Source organism: Rhinolophus ferrumequinum, chromosome X (genome assembly GCF_004115265.2).
Source record: "Rhinolophus ferrumequinum isolate MPI-CBG mRhiFer1 chromosome X, mRhiFer1_v1.p, whole genome shotgun sequence".
In the NCBI taxonomy this organism is placed as follows: Eukaryota; Metazoa; Chordata; class Mammalia; order Chiroptera; family Rhinolophidae; genus Rhinolophus; species Rhinolophus ferrumequinum.
Window position 1 is genome coordinate 36,999,861 of NC_046284.1, and position 17,104 is coordinate 37,016,964.

Here is a 17,104-nt window from a genome sequence, read left to right on the forward strand (position 1 = left end):
CCTACAAAGTAGATAGGCTCTTCGTCTGTGAAGAAATATTGGTATGGAGAGAATAAATCTGTTCATGTATTTAACACTTATTTATAGAGTACTTATGTGTACTTCACCTTTCTAGGGGCTAGGGACAGAGAAATGAACAAAAGTCTTTGCCCTCATATGATACAGTAGTGAAAGAAAAGCAATGGGGTAAATAAGTAAAATCTAGTATCTTAGGTAGAACTAAGTGCTAAAGAAAAAATAAGTCAGAGAAAGAGAGAGGGTCACAATTTTAGATGACATGGCTAGGAAAGGCCTCAATGAGCAGGTGTAATCTTAATAAAGATCTGAAGCGAGGTGAGGCATGAACCATGAGAATATCTCAGAGGAAAGTGTTCCAGGCAGAGGGAACAGCAAATGCAAAGGCCCTCAGGTGGGGACATGCATGGCAGTTGAACAGCAAGGAGACAAGTGTGGCTGGAGTGAGGAAGGTATAAAGGGGGAAGGTAGTAGGTGATGGTATCTGAGCATTAAGTTGGGAGGGAGGACACTCAGATCACGTTGGTCCTTGTAAGCCATTGTCAGGACTTCCTTTTGTCTTATACTCAGAGTGAGCAGTGGACTTTCCAAGGGGCAAAATTTCCCATCTCTTTGTCCCATTCCAGGCCAATTCAGGATCCTTGGGTGCATCTGGTAGGGTCCTTTACCCAACCCCAAATGGAAACATACTCTGGAGCAGTAAAGCCCAAGAGTAATTAGTACTTTGCACCATTCATCTTTATTACACTCTAGATACCCTTCCAAATGGCAACAGTGAGTTGTGCTCTCTGGATCACAGATGGAGAGTGTGAAGCCAGAAATCCCTGACCTTTCCTAATTCCAACCTGACTGGGGCTGCCTAGGGCCCTTAGGGCTGTGAGCTTTGATGGGCTAGCCAGAGGAACAGAGACAGCAGGAAGTCTCCCAGGGGTGGAGGTTTGCCTCCACCAATTTCAACTGGTCTCTCATCTGGGGAAGTACAATGAGTGGGAATTTCAATCATTCATCTACCCACCAGTTATGCAAAGCAACCTAGGGCCTTTTCACCAGAGCTGCCAGGATAAGCCACACAAGTGGGTCGGAGCCAGGCACAGGAGGAAAAGAAAAAGGAATTCACGGACATGTGCATCTGACTGCAGGCAGTACATCCCAAAGCTACAAGAAAATGACTTTCGATCCTGCACATCCCCTCTGTTAATAGGAATGTTCTAAAGTTGGTGATGGTGAATTCTTGTTTGGGAGAAGCAACTGGTACCTCAGGCCACTGGGCCCCACATTTAATGCACCAGCATGAGCAAAATGTTCAACTGGAAATATAAGATATTTCTAGGGAAATGTTCAGTTATGATAATACAAACACTGGAAAATACAGTTGTGCTTTTCACCTTCAAAGACTTTGATTTTGGAAGTCAGATGGGGACAATGTTTACTTGTTCTATTTGCCTTTGATATCATCGCCTAGGGTTTCTGGACTTCAAACTTTTCATCAAACTAGAGCCTTTTTATTGTTCTTTGCCTTTGTATACCAAACTGGAGTGGTCAACTAACTTACCAAAACGAACTCTTCAATTTGTCTACGGCCCCTTTCTGCTGTGAATTCACCATGTGTGATCCAGTTGATGTTTTTGATGGTGTATTTATCTTCTGCAAACAAGAGGTGAATTTGTTAGTTGCCTGGTAGTTGACATTATGTAACAAGACAGTCCTTTAGGCACCCACATTCCTACCTTTCACAGTCTTAACAGCAGCGGAGATGGCCCTCTTCACTAAATCTAGAGCAAGTTCAGTCACATTGCTGTCGTCTTCTGTATCCATCATCTGGCTTGAAGGACTTATATACACATCTATTGTCTCCCGAAATCTGACAGTTTTAGTCTTACGCATTTTCTTTTGCCTGGAAAAAGAAACTCAAGAAGTTAACTTTTGCACCTGTGTGTGCACACATGTGTACACACTCCTAAAAGTACAGACTAACTCTTGAAGAATCGCAAGAGTCAGGAAACAGTTGTTTCTTCTAGGGAGGTGATTAGAGGTTGGGGTAGGAGTGAGGCCTCACTGTTTACCCTTTGTGCCTGGCTGCTGAGATCTACTTTTCCATCTTTTTTCCATTTTTTCCCTTGAGTCGTTGTCACGCAGGGAGGCCTGCGGGGTCTCTGCTCCCGCTCCCCATATAAGAACGCAGGATGCGGCTAGGCCAAAAAGGAACACCCACAGAGCTATAAGTAGTGGAGTCATACCACTCTAGTCTCCCTGGAGACTAGGTTAGAGACACAGAAGGCAGGAGCCACATTATCCACAACCACTTCTCTCCGCCAACCAACCTCACTTGCTAGCTGCAATCCGCGCTTGCTAGCTCAGCCACCATCTCCTTTCTAACCCCCATTTGCTGCTAGCGTAGCCACAGCAGTTATATTAGTGGCCAATGGCTCACTGGTTACAGCTGACAGCCAGCTGGCCACAGCTGATGGCCTTCCAATCACAGTTGATGGCCATTTACTACCCGAGTGAGCACCTTTCCACGTGAGGGCGAGAGCCTGGAAACTGCACTCCTGGCTCTGTCCCCACAGTCGTGGATTCCATTTCCCTGCTATACTTAAGTCTCTTCACTTATGAGAAGTCATTTACTTCTAACACATAAATTCCTTGCAGTGATCCTTGCCTTGAAGGTGCTGCAGGAAAGTGGATATCTCTCTCCAAAGGGAGCTATTATTTATTTTTCTATAAATAGCAACTCCCAGTTTGGGGATGTTTAATGTGCCTGATTTCATTTAACTGTCACCACAGACACTCTCTGGATCTTCACTCAGCTGCAGTGTTTCCCTTTTTTGGCTTTCTCTGTTTCGTTTCAGTCTTTCCTCGCTCTTCTGCTCTGCGGTGTGATGAGGCCGAATCCTCGGTCCCCACCCAATCCTCGCCTTTCTTCTTATATCTGCGCTGTTCTATTTCTCTCCTTCAGCTGCCCACGGCAGCCACTGCTGCACAGCTGGTGTCGGTGCCGCACTTCCCCCCCCATGTCATCCCTGCAGCCTATGGCCCAGACCACCCTGGGTATTTCTGCTCAAGGTAACCACATCTCTCTTTAAAACTTCCGCTGAAAAAGAGAAGACGCTTTACTCGACTCTTTGGGCCGTTATCTCACGGCGAACTTTCTGACCAAGTATACAACTACCCAGAGGGCCTAGAAGTGCTGTATAGAGAGCAGTTCGGCTTCAACACTGAGCCACCTTGGGAACCTAGCTGATGATAGTTCCATCTCCTAACTTGTCCATGGAGGTCTTCACTTCAGAAATCCAAGACTCATATTCATCCAGTCTGGTGTCAAGTGGGTTGTTGCTGCCAAAATTATCTTGTGATTATTTGAGAGATGTATCAGTTTCTTCTGAAGTACAATCAACTATAGAAAACTTTATAGCAGTTTGTTGCATATTCTAAAGACCCAGACATAAGGCTTGGTGACCCATCTCTTGTTTTTCCTGGTTTATGACTTTCGGCTTTGTGGAATACGGCTGAGATGAAAGGATTTATTGACGATGCAAACTACTTTATTGGCCTGTTGGATGAAGGAACAAACCTTGGAAATGTTATTGATAACTATGTTTATGAACATACCCTGACAGGGAAAAATGCATTTTTTTTGGGGGGGGGGTTCTTGGAAAGATTGTGAAGAAACACAGTCAATGGCAGAACATAGTGGCTCAGATAAAGCCATTCGACACGGTAAAGTGCAACTCTACTCCAGCTGTACTTGAGATTTTGACAGCTCTTGGGACTGGATTTGCTTGTTCCAGTAAAACTGAAATGGCTTTAGTGCAAGAATTGGGTGTATGTCCAGAAAACATCACTTATATAAGTCCGTGCAAGCAAGTGTCTCAGATAAAGTATGCAGCAAAAGTTGGAGTGAACATGATGACATGTGATAGTGAAGTAGAACTGAAGAAAATTGCACATAATCATCCAAATGCCAAGGTCTTACTACATATTGCAACAGAAGATGATATTGGAGGCAAAGAGGGTAACATGAAGTTTGGCACTACCTTGAAGAACTGTAGGCATGTTTTGGAATGTGCAAAGGAACTTAATGTCCAAATTATTGGGGTTAAATTTCATATTTCAAGTGCTTGCAAAGAATCTCAAGTATATGTGCATACTCTGATGCTTGACGTGTGTTTGATGTGGCTGGAGAATTTGGCTTCACAATGAAGGTGTTAGACATTGGTGGAGGTTTTCACAGGAACTGAGTTTCAGTTGGAAGAGGTTAATTATATTATCAGCCCTTTGTTGGATGTCTACTTTCCTGAAGGGTCTGTCATTAAGATAATTTCAGAACCTGGAAGTTATTACGTGTTTTCTGCATTTACACGAAATGCATTTACATCTGATATTAACATGATATTGCAGTTAATATCATTGCAAAGAAAGTTGTTGAAAATGATCAATTTTCCTCTGGAGTAGGAAAAACCAGAAGTGATGAACCAGCCTTTGTATATTATATGAATGATGGTGTTTATAGTTCTTTTGCAAGTAAACTGTCTGAGGACTTAAATGCCATTCCAGAGGTTCACAAGAAATACAAGGAAGATGAGCCTCTGTTTATAAGCAGCCTTTGGGATCCATCCTGTGATAAGTTTGATCAAATTGTGGAAAACTGTCTTCTTCCTGAGCTGAATGTGGGAGATTGGCTTATCTTTGATAACATGGGAGCAGATTCTTTCCATGAACCATCTGCTTTTAATTATTTTCAGAGGCCAGCTATTTATTACATGATGTCATTCAATGATTGGTATGAGATGCAAGATCCTGGAATTACTTCAGACACAATGATGAAGAACTTCTTCTTTGTGCCTTCTTGCATTCAGCTGAGCCAAAGAGAAAGATTTTCCACTGAAGCTTAAACAGGCATTAATGCTTCTTTAGATCTGAAGTTGCAGGTTAAACTTGTCTGGTCTACATTCCGGTGTGGAAAAAATTTGAACAATCTTATTCTGTTAATTCTCTGAAACAAACTATTAGTAATAGCTATTTGGGACCAGACAAAATCAGCTTTCATCTATAATTCATTGGGGGTAATTGGGAGATTTAGATAATGTATCCAGATTTAAACTTACTAAGTTGTCCCGCCCCTTAAGCATTTAAAATAAAATATGCAACAAAATGGATGACTTAGTGGAGATGGAAGCCCATTAATTGGGTTCCCCATTAAATCGTTTACATGCAAGTACACAGTTTTTATACTAAGGATTCATGTTTAAAAGTCTTGTAAAATTAATGTCTTTCACCCAGATATATCAAATGTCAGTGGAAGACCAATGTGACTTCATTAGATATGTCTAGTGTATTTAGAATGTGTAAATTTGTGCTTTGAACTGTAGTTTAATAAATGTAAAATTGCTTCATAGTATTTGTTGTTTTTGACCTAATGTAACCCTTGTCTGATTGCAATAAAATTTTGTGTACATTTAAAAACAAACAAACAAACAAACAAAAAACTCGCACCACAGCCCTTTGAGATTGTGCACTGGCTACCTTTCATGGGCTCTTCTGGATCCAGTCTCCCCCATCTTCCCTGCTCTCTACCCTAGAAGGTTGACTTAATTGGACTACATCAATGGGCTCTCCCATGCCCTCTGTCTTCCAGGAGGTTCCACACAATGGGGAGGCCAGGCTGAAGGGAGGAGAGTGAGGTCAAGGTATTAGGTTGGTGCAAAGTAATTGCGGTTTGAAAGGTTAAAAATAATTGCAAAACCGCAGTTACTTTTGCACCAACCTGTTATATATTCCCCACGGGGCTGTCCCCATACAGGGTCACCTGTGGCTGGCTGTAAGGAGAAGTCCCCCGCTTCTCCCAGGGTAGCTCTCTCACAAGCTCTCAGTCTGGCAAGAGTAACCGTTCTCTCCCCGCAGGCCTGTGGCCCCACTCTTACTAGCCCTGGGGAGCTGTGCTTGCCCTTGTTTCCCCCCTGTCTGCCCACACCTTTGTAAATATTCCCTTAACCTTTCCCTTCCTATGCTACTTCTAGTATGCCAACAGTTTCCTACTGGGACCCTGAGTAATAAAGAGAGGGACTTGTTAACCTGTGAAATGAGGAAGCCAAGCTCACACTCAAACTGCCCGGCTTCACGGCCCATGCTCTTAACTATACTGCTCTCCTCCCTCCAAGATTCACAAAGAGTCATGGGGCCCTGTTCTCACATTTCCATCTGGATTCTAGAATGTGTTCATTCTCTTTGTGTGAGCCTCTTTCAAAAAGGGTCACCCTTTGTTCCCGTTCTCGATATCATCCTTGGTCCCAGGGTGTGGTGTGTGCTGCATAAGGCAACCTGGTTCTTGTGGTTATCAGTCCAGGAATGCTTTAAACAGCCTTTAAACATTCTGGTAATAATGTTGACTCGTATTCATTTGGGTCTTCGTATCAACATTTTAAGCTCAGTTTGCCTCTGCCTCAGTGCCCTGTTGCTGCAGCTGGGGGATGGACAGGGTCACTTGCTGGGGGAAAATGGAATCTTCCCAGGCTGCCCATTCTAGAGTGAGGAGAGACTGCAGGCCCTTATCCGTAGAGAACTGGCTCTTCCCAGGCGGAGGGCCATGCCAATTTGGCGAAAACCCCGTAGTTAAAGACAACAGTTTTCTGGTAAATTGGTAAATTTGGTAGGCTTTGGTGAGTCCATACAGCAACTTGATCCTTCAGAAAATGGCCCATTTGGTGACTTGGCCATTCCGTGACTTGGCTTTCAGTAAATTGCCTCTTGATGAATTGACTGGAAGCCAAAGGTATGACTTCCAACACCAACCAAATGAGGTGGGGGCTTTATCCATGGAAGTACCTCCTTAAGACCTTTCCCTGGGGAATGCTGAGCTCCAAAAGGATAGGGAAATGGGGTGAACAGGAGTCAGGAAGATCTTATCCTCACACATCTGTAGGTACAAATCATTCTTAAGCGTCCCTCCTCCTGGCCTCTCCTAGTTCTTTTTCTCCCCTTCCCTTCCTAACAAGGTGGGCAGAATAGGTGTGAAGGGTCAGGGGTGTGCTCAAGTTTGGGGTCTAGGTGATGAATGGGGAGAACTACTGCAGGTCCTTTTTGTGGAGCCCTCCCACCCTTAACTACCCCTGATACCTGAGTGACCACATCCTTGGTTGGAACAGTAGTAGCCAGGGAAGCTGAGCAAGTTTCTCAGCACCTTTTCCCCAGGATTCCCAGACGGAATGTTTAGAAGTGCTGCCAGGGTAACACCAGTTTCAACAATGGGAAGCAAAACCCAAATGTTTCTGACTACTTCTGTTAGTTATGGAGGGGGCTAGTCAGTCACAGCAACAATCTGACTTCCAAAACAAGACCAAGCTGTAGTGTCCATACCCAGCTTCTACCCAGCAGGAGATGAGCTTGCAGGACTGTGCTAGAGGGAATAGCAACAATGAGCCTCACAGCTGGTATGTACTGGAGGCTTCAATATGTGCCAGTCACTGTGTGAAGGGCTCAGTATGTGTTAAGTCACTCACTCTTCACAGCAGCCCCATGAGGGAGCTACCCTGTTTCCCCGAAAATAAGACCTAGCCGGACAATCAGCTCTAATGCGTCTTTTGGAGCAAAAATTAATGTAAGACCCGGTTTTATAATATTTTACTATTATATTAAAATAAGACCGGGTCTTACATTAATTTTTGCTCCAAAAGACGCATTAGAGCTGATTGTCCGGCTAGGTCTTATTTTCGGGGAAACACGGTATTAGTATTTTCATTACAGTTGAACAAATAGTTGAACAAACTGAGGCACAGAAAGTGTTAAAGAAGTTGCCTAAAAATCAAATCTAGAGCTGTCTGACGTCACTGAAGGAACTTTTTACTTATTTAGTCCCAAATTCTGAGGTTAGGACCTCCCTTGTGTGCTTATTTTCAAAAATATCTTTTTTTTTTTCATTCACATTTAAAAAATAATTTATTGAGGTAAAATTCACATAACAAAATTAACCATCTTAAAGTGAGCAATTCAGTGGCACTTAGTACATTCACAATATTTTTCCCCACAATTTAACATCTCTGAAATGGGAATTCATCTTACAATCAATGATATACTATGATTTAATTGATAGCATTTTTTTAAATTATTCATAGTGGAATATAAATGAAGGTGTACCTTTCAGTTGATGGTGTCTTAGATTAGTTGAAATAAGGTACTTGGTATTCTTGGATTTTCGAGGGAACATACATCATATTTGGTGCACCGCACTCATTCACTGAGTGTTTTCAAAGATGTCTTTTATGAATCAAGGATGAACTTATACTATAATGGTTATCAGCACAGTCCCAGGAACAATTTATTTAACATTTCTAAATTTCCTTGTCTATAAAATGGGAATAATAGTTATATAGAATAGTTTTTTTATGAGAATCAAATCAGATAATTCATGTAAAGACTGAGAACAATGCATAGTATATACGCATATAAGCTCTCTATATAATGGTTAGATATTATTTCGACTATTATTATTAATAGCTGTAGTACTATAAAGTGTTCTTTTAAATGGTGAAATCAAAAGTTGTTCCCCTTATGTTAGGACTCAGTTTTATTAATCCATGAAATCTCCAAGGCTTGCCTGCTGCCTGCAACCACTGTGCTCTGTATATGGAATGGTTGGCTTCTCACCCTAAAACAGTTGGTCTCAAGCCCAACAAAGAAAGGAAAGTGCTTTGCTAAGTGTCTTTATCCAGGAAGAAATGCTGAACTCACTGCCTGGAAGACATCACATACACTGAGGTCCCACACAGAGGGAGCCTATTGCTGAGACACCGTCTAGTGAGGTAGAGGAATAGGATTGGGAGGGGAGAAGGGTCGAAGGTAATGTAGCTTTAGTCCAACAAACTCAATCTCTGATCACAGAGGGTTTTGTAGGGGTCCAGAAAGAGTGTCCTCAGGATGTGCCACCCTGACATGTGGATTATTTTGAGCTGAAAATAAAGCCCAACAAACTCAAAGAGGTTGTTTGTTTGTTTGTTTACCTTCCCCTTACTTACCTAAGAGAATTCAGATAGAAAAACCTGCTTTAGGAAGGGAACCTTAGCATAGTATGAACTAAGTGTGGCAGACAGGGAGAAACCTGCAAAGTCTGTTTGTTAAACTCCCCTCTGTGTCCCATTGTTTCCGGATGGCCTGGTAAGACTTTGTTTACCACGTTTGCTCTTTCTCATCTACCATGAATTGCCTGTTTTCCCTTTGAAGTCCCAGACCCATGCCTCCCTCTTCTTAGTCCAGAATGTCAGGTATACTTCATTTTGCCTCACTGTCTCAGAATTTTCATGCTTATATAAATTCTGCATGCGCATGTACTAAAACTTGATTTTCTCCTGTTAATCTCTTGTGTCATTTGAATTATTTGACCAGGCAAAAGAACTAAGGAGAGAAGGGGAAAGTGTCCCCAGCCTCGACAGTTTCAGATCCCAGTTCTGCCATGAACTGGCTTTGTGACTGTAGGCAGGTTATTTCACTTCTCTGAGCTTCTTCATTTGTACAATGGGGATCTTAACAGGAGTCACTTTATAATACTGATAAGATGAAATGAGGCAATTCATATAGAGCACTCAAAACAAGGACAGACACACACTAAGTGCTCAATAAACATTAGTTATCACAATCATGGTGATGAAGAGACTCACCACACCAGACGGAATAAAAAAGGAAAGGAGTCAGAAGGAGCCCACTGCTTCCCTGAAGCTGGGAGAATTTTCTCAGTACTCCAGGGACAGGTGTGTCTCGAGTGCCCACTGTTTCAGCCCAGTGCCCAGCAGCCAAGCCAGGAGGAGGACTTGCGTGGACACTGTTATTGGTGAGCACGCAGGCTCCAGATCTGTGAATGCTCCTGATGGTGATGATGACTGGCCTGAGTTCTGTTCACTGGTCTGACTCACATGCAGACCTTCAGACCAACTGCTAGGAACCTTCTAGTGCCACAGCAGACCCCATCCACAGCCCTGCTCTCCCCCTCGATTCCCTGGGGGAGATGGGGGGAAACTGAAAACACTAGGCCCCACAGTAACTGCATTCCAAAGGGACATCGCTGGAGCTTCCTTTCTGTCTAGCTTTTGTGGGCAAGAGCAGTAAGATCTAAGAAGTCCTGAGACCACTGGTGAGAGGCCCAAGGTGAGGACCTGGCCTGATAAGGCTGATAGTGGGATTCTTAATTGCCCAAGGGAGAGAGAGATGTAGGCAAGCGATGAGAAACTCCTTGTGGGCAAAATGCTTTCACGTAGGAAGCCAGGAAACATAACCCAGGTGATTAGAAAGGCTCCTCTTTGAAGCAAGAACTTAAACTCCGCAGGGCCAGAACTTGACCTCCTACCCCCAACCAAGGTCCTCACTGAAGAGACAAATTCTGGCTTCTCAGAGCTCCGGATTAGAAGCCTTTTGAACTCCCAGGCAGCAGAGAGGACAGGTTCTTTCAAACCGTGCCTTGCTCTCCCCGGTGCAGATAAGTGTGGAGAAGGGGCTTGGAATCCCCAAGATGGAGGGGAGAGACCGGAGGAGCAGGTGGGGTTGTGCAGGAGTTGCTGGCTGGAGGCTTGCCCAGCCCAGCCCCTCCTCCTTCAGGGAAGAAATAGATTGGGCAGGCTGGGAAACCCCAAGCCCTAGTCCCCACTTTGATGCTCCTGCTCCACCCACAGCTTCCACTGGCCTCGTGGCGGCCTGCCTCTCCGCAGCCCCAAGCCCTCCTCGCTCCTGGCCTAGAGCGTGGGCCAGCAATGCGCCCACCGTTCACCGAAGAGAACGTGGAGCCTATGCACAAAGACAAGCCACCGCTGAACACCATGGGTCTTCCAGACCATGCTGAGGGAATGTCCTTGAGATGGCAGGCCGGTCCCTGGTGAGTGCGTCTGTCCTGTGAGCATGTATGGCATCTGGTCCCGATAGACAGAGGGGCGGGCTGGGGAGCTCAGAAGGCCCCGCCCTGCCCATCTGGGCCCCCTGATTAAAAATCAATTTCACCTGTATGCAAATTAATTTCACCTGATTAAAATTAATTTCACCTGATTAAAAATTAATTTCACCATTATGCAAATTAATTTAACCTGATTAAAAATTAATTTCACGTGATTAAAAATCAATTTCACCTGATTAAAAATCAATTTCACCTGTATGCAAATTAATTTCACGAGGCTGCCTTGCTGGACAGACCCCCAGTGGGGAGAGGGCAGGTCCTCACTTGTCCTGCCTTTGGGAAGCTGGGGCGAATTTGTCCCACGGATATGGTGCTCACTAGAAAGAATTGTTTTCAGGACCTTTACTGGTCTCCACCTTGTAAACTTATTCCTGAATTGAGGACAACTGGGGTAGAGGCCTCTAGGCGGGGATGGCTGATATCAGAGCACAAGGAAGAGGGCCCTCTCTTCAGGACTCCACACCGTGCCTTGAATTATGTTTTTTCCCACCTGTGTCCCTTAAGTCATGTTCATTCCCTCATTTTTCTGCCCTCTCCACCTTTATACCCTCATGTTCACCCTGTCACCCCTTCCCTTTTTTATCTCCTTATTCTTTTTCCCTCTTCCTCCTTTTCCCTCCTCCCTGCCTATGCCTAGCAAGGCTGTCAGCTCTCAGGGATGAAACTCTAGACAAATGTTGACATTCTGTTGTCAAGTGAACCCAGTCAGCCAGCATGTATCTTTTAAGGAGTGGCAGGCACTGTGGGGAAGTGAAGCTGAATAAGAGAAGGTTCGCATTCTCAATGCACTTACAATCTAATTGGGGAGATAAGGTGTGCTCACATGAAAAGAAAACTAGCAAGTCAAATGTAGCAAGGCATGTGGGACTAGGACAGGTTCTAAGTAACTAGCTGAGTGACCTTGCTTCAAATCCAAAGGGCTACCAGATTGTACCAGGAAGGGGAAACAGGTGGTAGGAGCCCAGGGCCTTTCCTAAACTGAGGCCCATCCTCCAACAGTAAAGGCCCTAAGTACAGTGCTGGTCAGTCACATATGGCCAGACTCCTTAGTCATGATGTCACAAAGACCTCTCAGAACATTCTAGCCATGCTCAAGAATGCAGCTCTGCCACAGGGTGGGTGAGTGCCTCATTGAACAGTGCCTTGCTCAGAATAAAAGTACACTGGCAGATCTGTTCCAGGATGCCTGGACTTGTGATAGCAATGCCTTGATGTTCTGACCCACAGGCGTAACTACTGTGGGTTGCACTTACAGGCACTAGATGAAAACTCCAGGGTTGCCTTGAGACATAACCTCCTCTACCCCAAAGACTAGGCTCTTAGAAGAGGAGAGTGGGCTTCTGGGGGCGGCACTATTTTCTGGCCTGCAGAAACAAAGAGCATTAGGCCTAAAAGGAAAACTGTCTGCTGCATGAAACAAGACACTTCCCAGTTGTGTGATAGGTGGCACACAGAGGGACAGGCAAGGTACACCGAAGAACATCTTAAACACATGGGAAACATTTTTGTTTTCTTGGGGCAGTAATGCTCAGGGTTTCCACTGTCTTCCCTACCTTTTTTCCATTGCCTTTGAAATTATAGTTCTTTGAGGTCATAATTGAAATTGCATATTTGCTTGTAAATTATTTACCTGACCACTGTCTAGCCCATATATAATTGGTTTTTCCATGTTTTCTGCAACTGAGGAGGATACCTGCCAAGAAACAAAACAGATTTTAAAAAAAGTGTTCAAACTAATAAAGCAGCAGTTACATGGGTTTACACAAATGAGATCTGCTAGGCCATTTTCTGTGATGCCCTGAAAAGAATAATTAAGTCTCTAATCCTGAATCAAGACTGTACAAATCACTAAAGCAATGATTTCACTCTTCATTGCAAAACAGCCTTTGGGGATGGGGAAGATCTATTACAACCAACAGCATCAAACACAGAGGGTACACACATATGCCAAAAACACCTTTAACAACTAAAGATTATACAAACAGCTCTGGATTTATTCTTTACAGAAAAAATGTCCTTCTCTTGTGTTTTACCAACAATGTACCAAAATGTGAAGGTTTTAAAAATATTCTCAACCCCAATTCAGTGTGCTGTAGGGTTTGCTTCAGCTTTGTCTGGAAAGCAAGGAACAGCACATCACAAAAGAATATTCCTGAGTATGCATACCTCAGAGATGAAATACTTGGTCCAGGGGTGTGGATGAAGTGGGAGGAAGAGGGGAGCATTACACAAGCACACACAGACCCAAACCAAGAAGCTGAGTGCCAGTCTCTAGCTATCCAAAGTGTGTATTGACATATTTGGGAAGGAAAAACTCTGTATTTGTTCCATGTCTCACAAGAGTGTAGCAGAATAATTTGAGTTCTCAGGTCACAAAAGAAAGTGTCAAAGTGATAGGAAATCTTGAAAACTAAGTGATGTTTAACTCGCACTCCACCTCCACCCTCATCCAGAATCTTCCTGTTGAGTACTGTGAGCTTCAATCCCACCCACTCACCTATTTCCCTTAAAAAGATCGCAAGTGAAAACTGCTGAGAGGTAACCAGGCACTCAGTTCTCTCAGTGGCATTAAGGTGGATTTTCCTATTTTCAGAAAATACCTTCAGAGCAATTGAGGTATTGTCTGTTGTCTTTGTTTGCAGTGCTCTGGGAATACTTCAGTTGTGATCACTCATTCTAGGAGGGAACCAAAACTGCTACCACCACCTACACTCTTGGTTATGCATTGGGCCCAAGGGTCCTCCCACCATCACATTTGGGTGCCTTTGGGGGCATTGGGGCTGGACTGGATAGCTGTTTACGGGGTGCTTACACCACCAGCAATGATCCCTTCCACATGCACAGGGTTGTACAGTTACAAGCTATTTCATATACGTGACTTCATGACAGTCTCAGATACTCAGAGATATATGCAGAGGACATACTATCTTCACTTGAGAGATGGAAGATCCAAGGCTCTGAGCAGTGAAGTGACTTGCTTACGATCATACAGCTGACAGGTAGTGAAGCCTCCTGATGTGAAGGTCCTCCCAATCCTCCCAACATCACACATCAACTCCTCAGAAATGAAAGTTTGTTATTTGCTTTTTCAGTCTAAGGCACATCACCCCCAGTGAGTTGGGATACATCCTTGGGAAAAACGTTCAGGTTTGCAGATGAACCGAGAACCTGGGATCGGAACTTTTTTTTTTCTTAAAGTTTACTGGGGTGACAATTGTTAGTAAAATTACACAGACTTCAGGTGTACAATTCTGCATTACATCATCTATAAATCCCATTGTGTGTTCACCACCCAGAGTCAGTTCTCCTTCCATCACCATATATTTGACCCCCTTACCCTCATCTCCCACCCCCCACCCCCTTTACCCTCTGGTAACCACTAAACTATTGTCTGTGTCTATGAGTTCTTGTTTCTCATTTGTTTGTCTTGTTCTTTTGTGGTTTTTGGTTTATGTACCACATATCAGTGAAATCATATGGTTCTCTGCTTTTTCTGTCTGACTTATTTCGCAGAACTAGGAGTGGGAGGAAGAAGGCAGATTGCTCCCATATAGTCCTGAATAAGTAGGAATTTTTAAACATACTTCCGGGTGTGATTCTTGATGGAGACCCTGCTAGTTTTCAGGGTTTCTGTCTCAGCACTATTGACACTTTCGCTACCTACAGCAGTCCCGAAGAGGGGCTGTCCAGTGCATTGTAGGACGTTTAGAAGCATTGCTGGGCTCTAACCACTAGATGTCAGTAACACCTTCCCCAACACCCCATGTTGTGACAGTCTCCAAACTTTCCAAATGTGTCCTGGGGGCAAACTTGCTCTGGGTGAGAACCACTGCCTTCTAGCCTCTAGCCTCTGCAGAGCAGCCACGCAGATGTATGCAAGTCACCACCTCTCATGCTTCCTTCCTGCAGAGGCTCCCAACTGCCCTCAGGAGAAAGTACGGTACCCTGAGGGAGACATACCAAGCCCTTCAAGTTCTGGGCCCTGCCAGTCTCTCCTGTCCCTTTTCCCTCTATTTCCTAACAAAATATTGGCTCTAGCTCTGCACAAATGCTTGTAGATGGTTCCCAGAGCCATGCTAGTTTGTGTCCCCACACTCATGCTGTTCTCTCTGTATGTAGTATCCTTCTGTCAATTGTTTATCTCATAAATCCTACCCAAACTTCAAGACTTGGTGCAGGCATCAGGTGGAAACCTACCCTAAGTCCTTTCCTTTCCCCTAACAGAAGGCTGGGGCAAGCCTCAGATCTGTGATCCCACAGTACCCTCTGCAAACTTGTTACAGCATTCGTCACCCCATCCTGTAACTATCTGTCACTCTTGTCTGTGAGCTCCTGAAGGGCAAGGCTGTGTGTTATTCAAGTCTGAGACCCAGTGCCTGGCATGTGGCATTTACTCAGCAGTCTTTATTCAAATGAACCATAAGACAGGTGAAAGCACACTAGGTTGAGTTATAAAACCAGGATTCTAGTCCCACTTCTGCCACTAGCTACCTAAGTTTTTGCTTCCCATCCCCAAACCTGTTTCCTCATCTGAGGAATCAGAATTTGGACTAAATGTCTAAGTGTCCTTATAAGTTGGAATTGCTGATAATAAAATGTTCCATTTTTTAATACTTGTTTCACTTAAAAATGTTTCCCAAAGGGCAGGGCCATCTTCCTCCCCCTTCTGAATGTGCATGGCTTCCTCTAAGCTTTTTCAGTCTTTTCCTATTGACTATTGCATTTGACCCCAGAACTAATTGACAGCCTGGTGGATATAATTTCAAACAGGACAATTCTTTCAAACAAGTGACATAAAATAAACTGTCAGATGTTACCATTATGGAAGACTGAAAAATATGTGTATTTATATGTGTATTAAGAGACCCTTCCGGGTGGTGTGACAGTGAGGCAGGTGCTAGGCAGGGGATTAGAGCAAGTCTTTTCAATGAATACCTTATATTGTTAAGATTTTTGAGCTATGTGAATACAGTATCTATTTAAAAACTGAAGGTAGTGAATACAACCAAATTAATGGCGTCATTTCCCAAGCACCATTTCAACTGGCCTTAAGCAGGTGACCTATGGACCCAAGGTCAGTGGCCGGGTCACATCTGCCAGAGCTGCTCAAAGAAAACCCTCCTGGCTAACTGCACTTGTTAAAAATCGAGAGAGATGCAGACTACAAAGTATGACTATAATCTAGCTTCAAAGTGCTTTAATCTGGTTCACTCCCTGGCTGTAGAGTATAAAAATAAGGCTAAATTTCATAGCAGGTGCCACAAAAAAGGGAGGTGAAGAATTCAGACCCTAATGTTGAACCCAATAAACTGATCTTTACCTGTCATTTTGTAGCCCCTCACTATACATTCACCTAAGGAGATAAATTTAGTGGATCATCCCTGCCTTGAGGCACAGTGGAATGATAACAGATTTAGTAATGTTGTCTATTAGTCTTCTGTACCCTGTCTGAACTACCTGCCCTCTTTCTTTCTTTCCAGCGATAGTTCTCAAAACTATCAACTAAGTGAGGCCGGTGCAGCACTAAATGTAGACCAGAAGTTGTATTAACTTTGTAATCGTGACCATGGCTTTCCTTGAAGAGTTCCATCATCACAGGGTGGCACACTATGGACAGCATTACTACTCTAAGTGTGAATGCCATCTCCTTGATCTGTAAACCCTGCCCTGTAAGATGAGGTCGATGGAAACCACACAGTGCAGGTGTGTAAGATCATCAGCAAAACAAATGTTCAACTGGATAAAGGATGGAGATGAAAAACAATTTAGTTTTCTCACTTGGTGGTCTTATAGTCACCTAGGTTGTTGATCTACAACATGGAGTATCACCATCTTTACAGTAGTTACACCTTTTCAGATCTTCACATTTCAAGTGATCAGCACACTCATTTTAATAAACATAATGACCTGTTGCTGCTCTACACTAAACTAAAAGTCAACATTTAGGCAAATGATATGTGTTAAGATACAGAATACTTGAAAGCTAAAGGTGCAATCTCAGTTTTAAAAGCATCCTACCTGGGATTTTAAACACTGTTGGATTCACCCAGAAAAGGAACTAAAGGTGAAAAAAAGAAAAAAATGTTTTTTAATATCTGTTACAATAGTAACAACTATCATTTATGACACATTAGGCAAAGTGATAAAGCTACACTTGGTAGA

The 17,104-nt window shown here is 43.6% G+C and overlaps 2 protein-coding genes and 1 pseudogene across 3 annotated transcripts in view; 2 read left to right on the top strand and 1 right to left on the bottom strand.

Annotated features, from left to right (window-relative positions):
* Nucleotides 1-16,868, top strand: part of NKAP (NFKB activating protein) — a 56,758-nt gene extending 39,890 nt beyond the window's left edge. Inside the window, exons 10-11 of one of the 2 annotated variants that reach the window (XM_033102802.1) lie at nucleotides 10,668-10,867; nucleotides 16,423-16,868. In XM_033102802.1, coding sequence (XP_032958693.1) covers nucleotides 10,668-10,867; nucleotides 16,423-16,492 — 270 coding nt within the window. In that variant the 3' untranslated portion in view covers nucleotides 16,493-16,868. Of the gene's footprint in view, nucleotides 1-2,864; nucleotides 3,205-10,667; nucleotides 10,868-16,422 lie in introns of those variants that run through there. The other variant, XM_033102812.1, reaches the window with a different exon arrangement.
* LOC117020409 (A-kinase anchor protein 14-like) lies at nucleotides 803-17,059 on the bottom strand. The gene is made up of 4 exons (XM_033102874.1): nucleotides 16,961-17,059; nucleotides 12,573-12,635; nucleotides 1,743-1,909; nucleotides 803-1,659 (listed from the first exon to the last, which is right to left on the bottom strand). Exons 3-4 carry the CDS (start codon nucleotides 1,897-1,899, stop codon nucleotides 1,559-1,561), a joined length of 258 nt encoding a protein of 85 aa, XP_032958765.1. The 5' UTR covers nucleotides 1,900-1,909; nucleotides 12,573-12,635; nucleotides 16,961-17,059; the 3' UTR covers nucleotides 803-1,558.
* LOC117020419 (antizyme inhibitor 1-like) lies at nucleotides 3,498-5,237 on the top strand (annotated as a pseudogene).
* Nucleotides 17,060-17,104: the final 45 nt, after the last annotated feature.

What these genes read in the sequence shown, in the direction of transcription:
- LOC117020409 (XM_033102874.1), bottom strand. Translation starts at nt 1,899, where the DNA reads ATGCGTAAGACTAAAACTGTCAGATTTCGGGAGACAATAGATGTGTAT. An exon ending in TGCTGTTAAGACTGTGAAAG is followed by an intron (nt 1,660 to 1,742) that starts GTAGGAATGTGG and finishes TCTTGTTTGCAG; the next exon opens with AAGATAAATACACCATCAAA.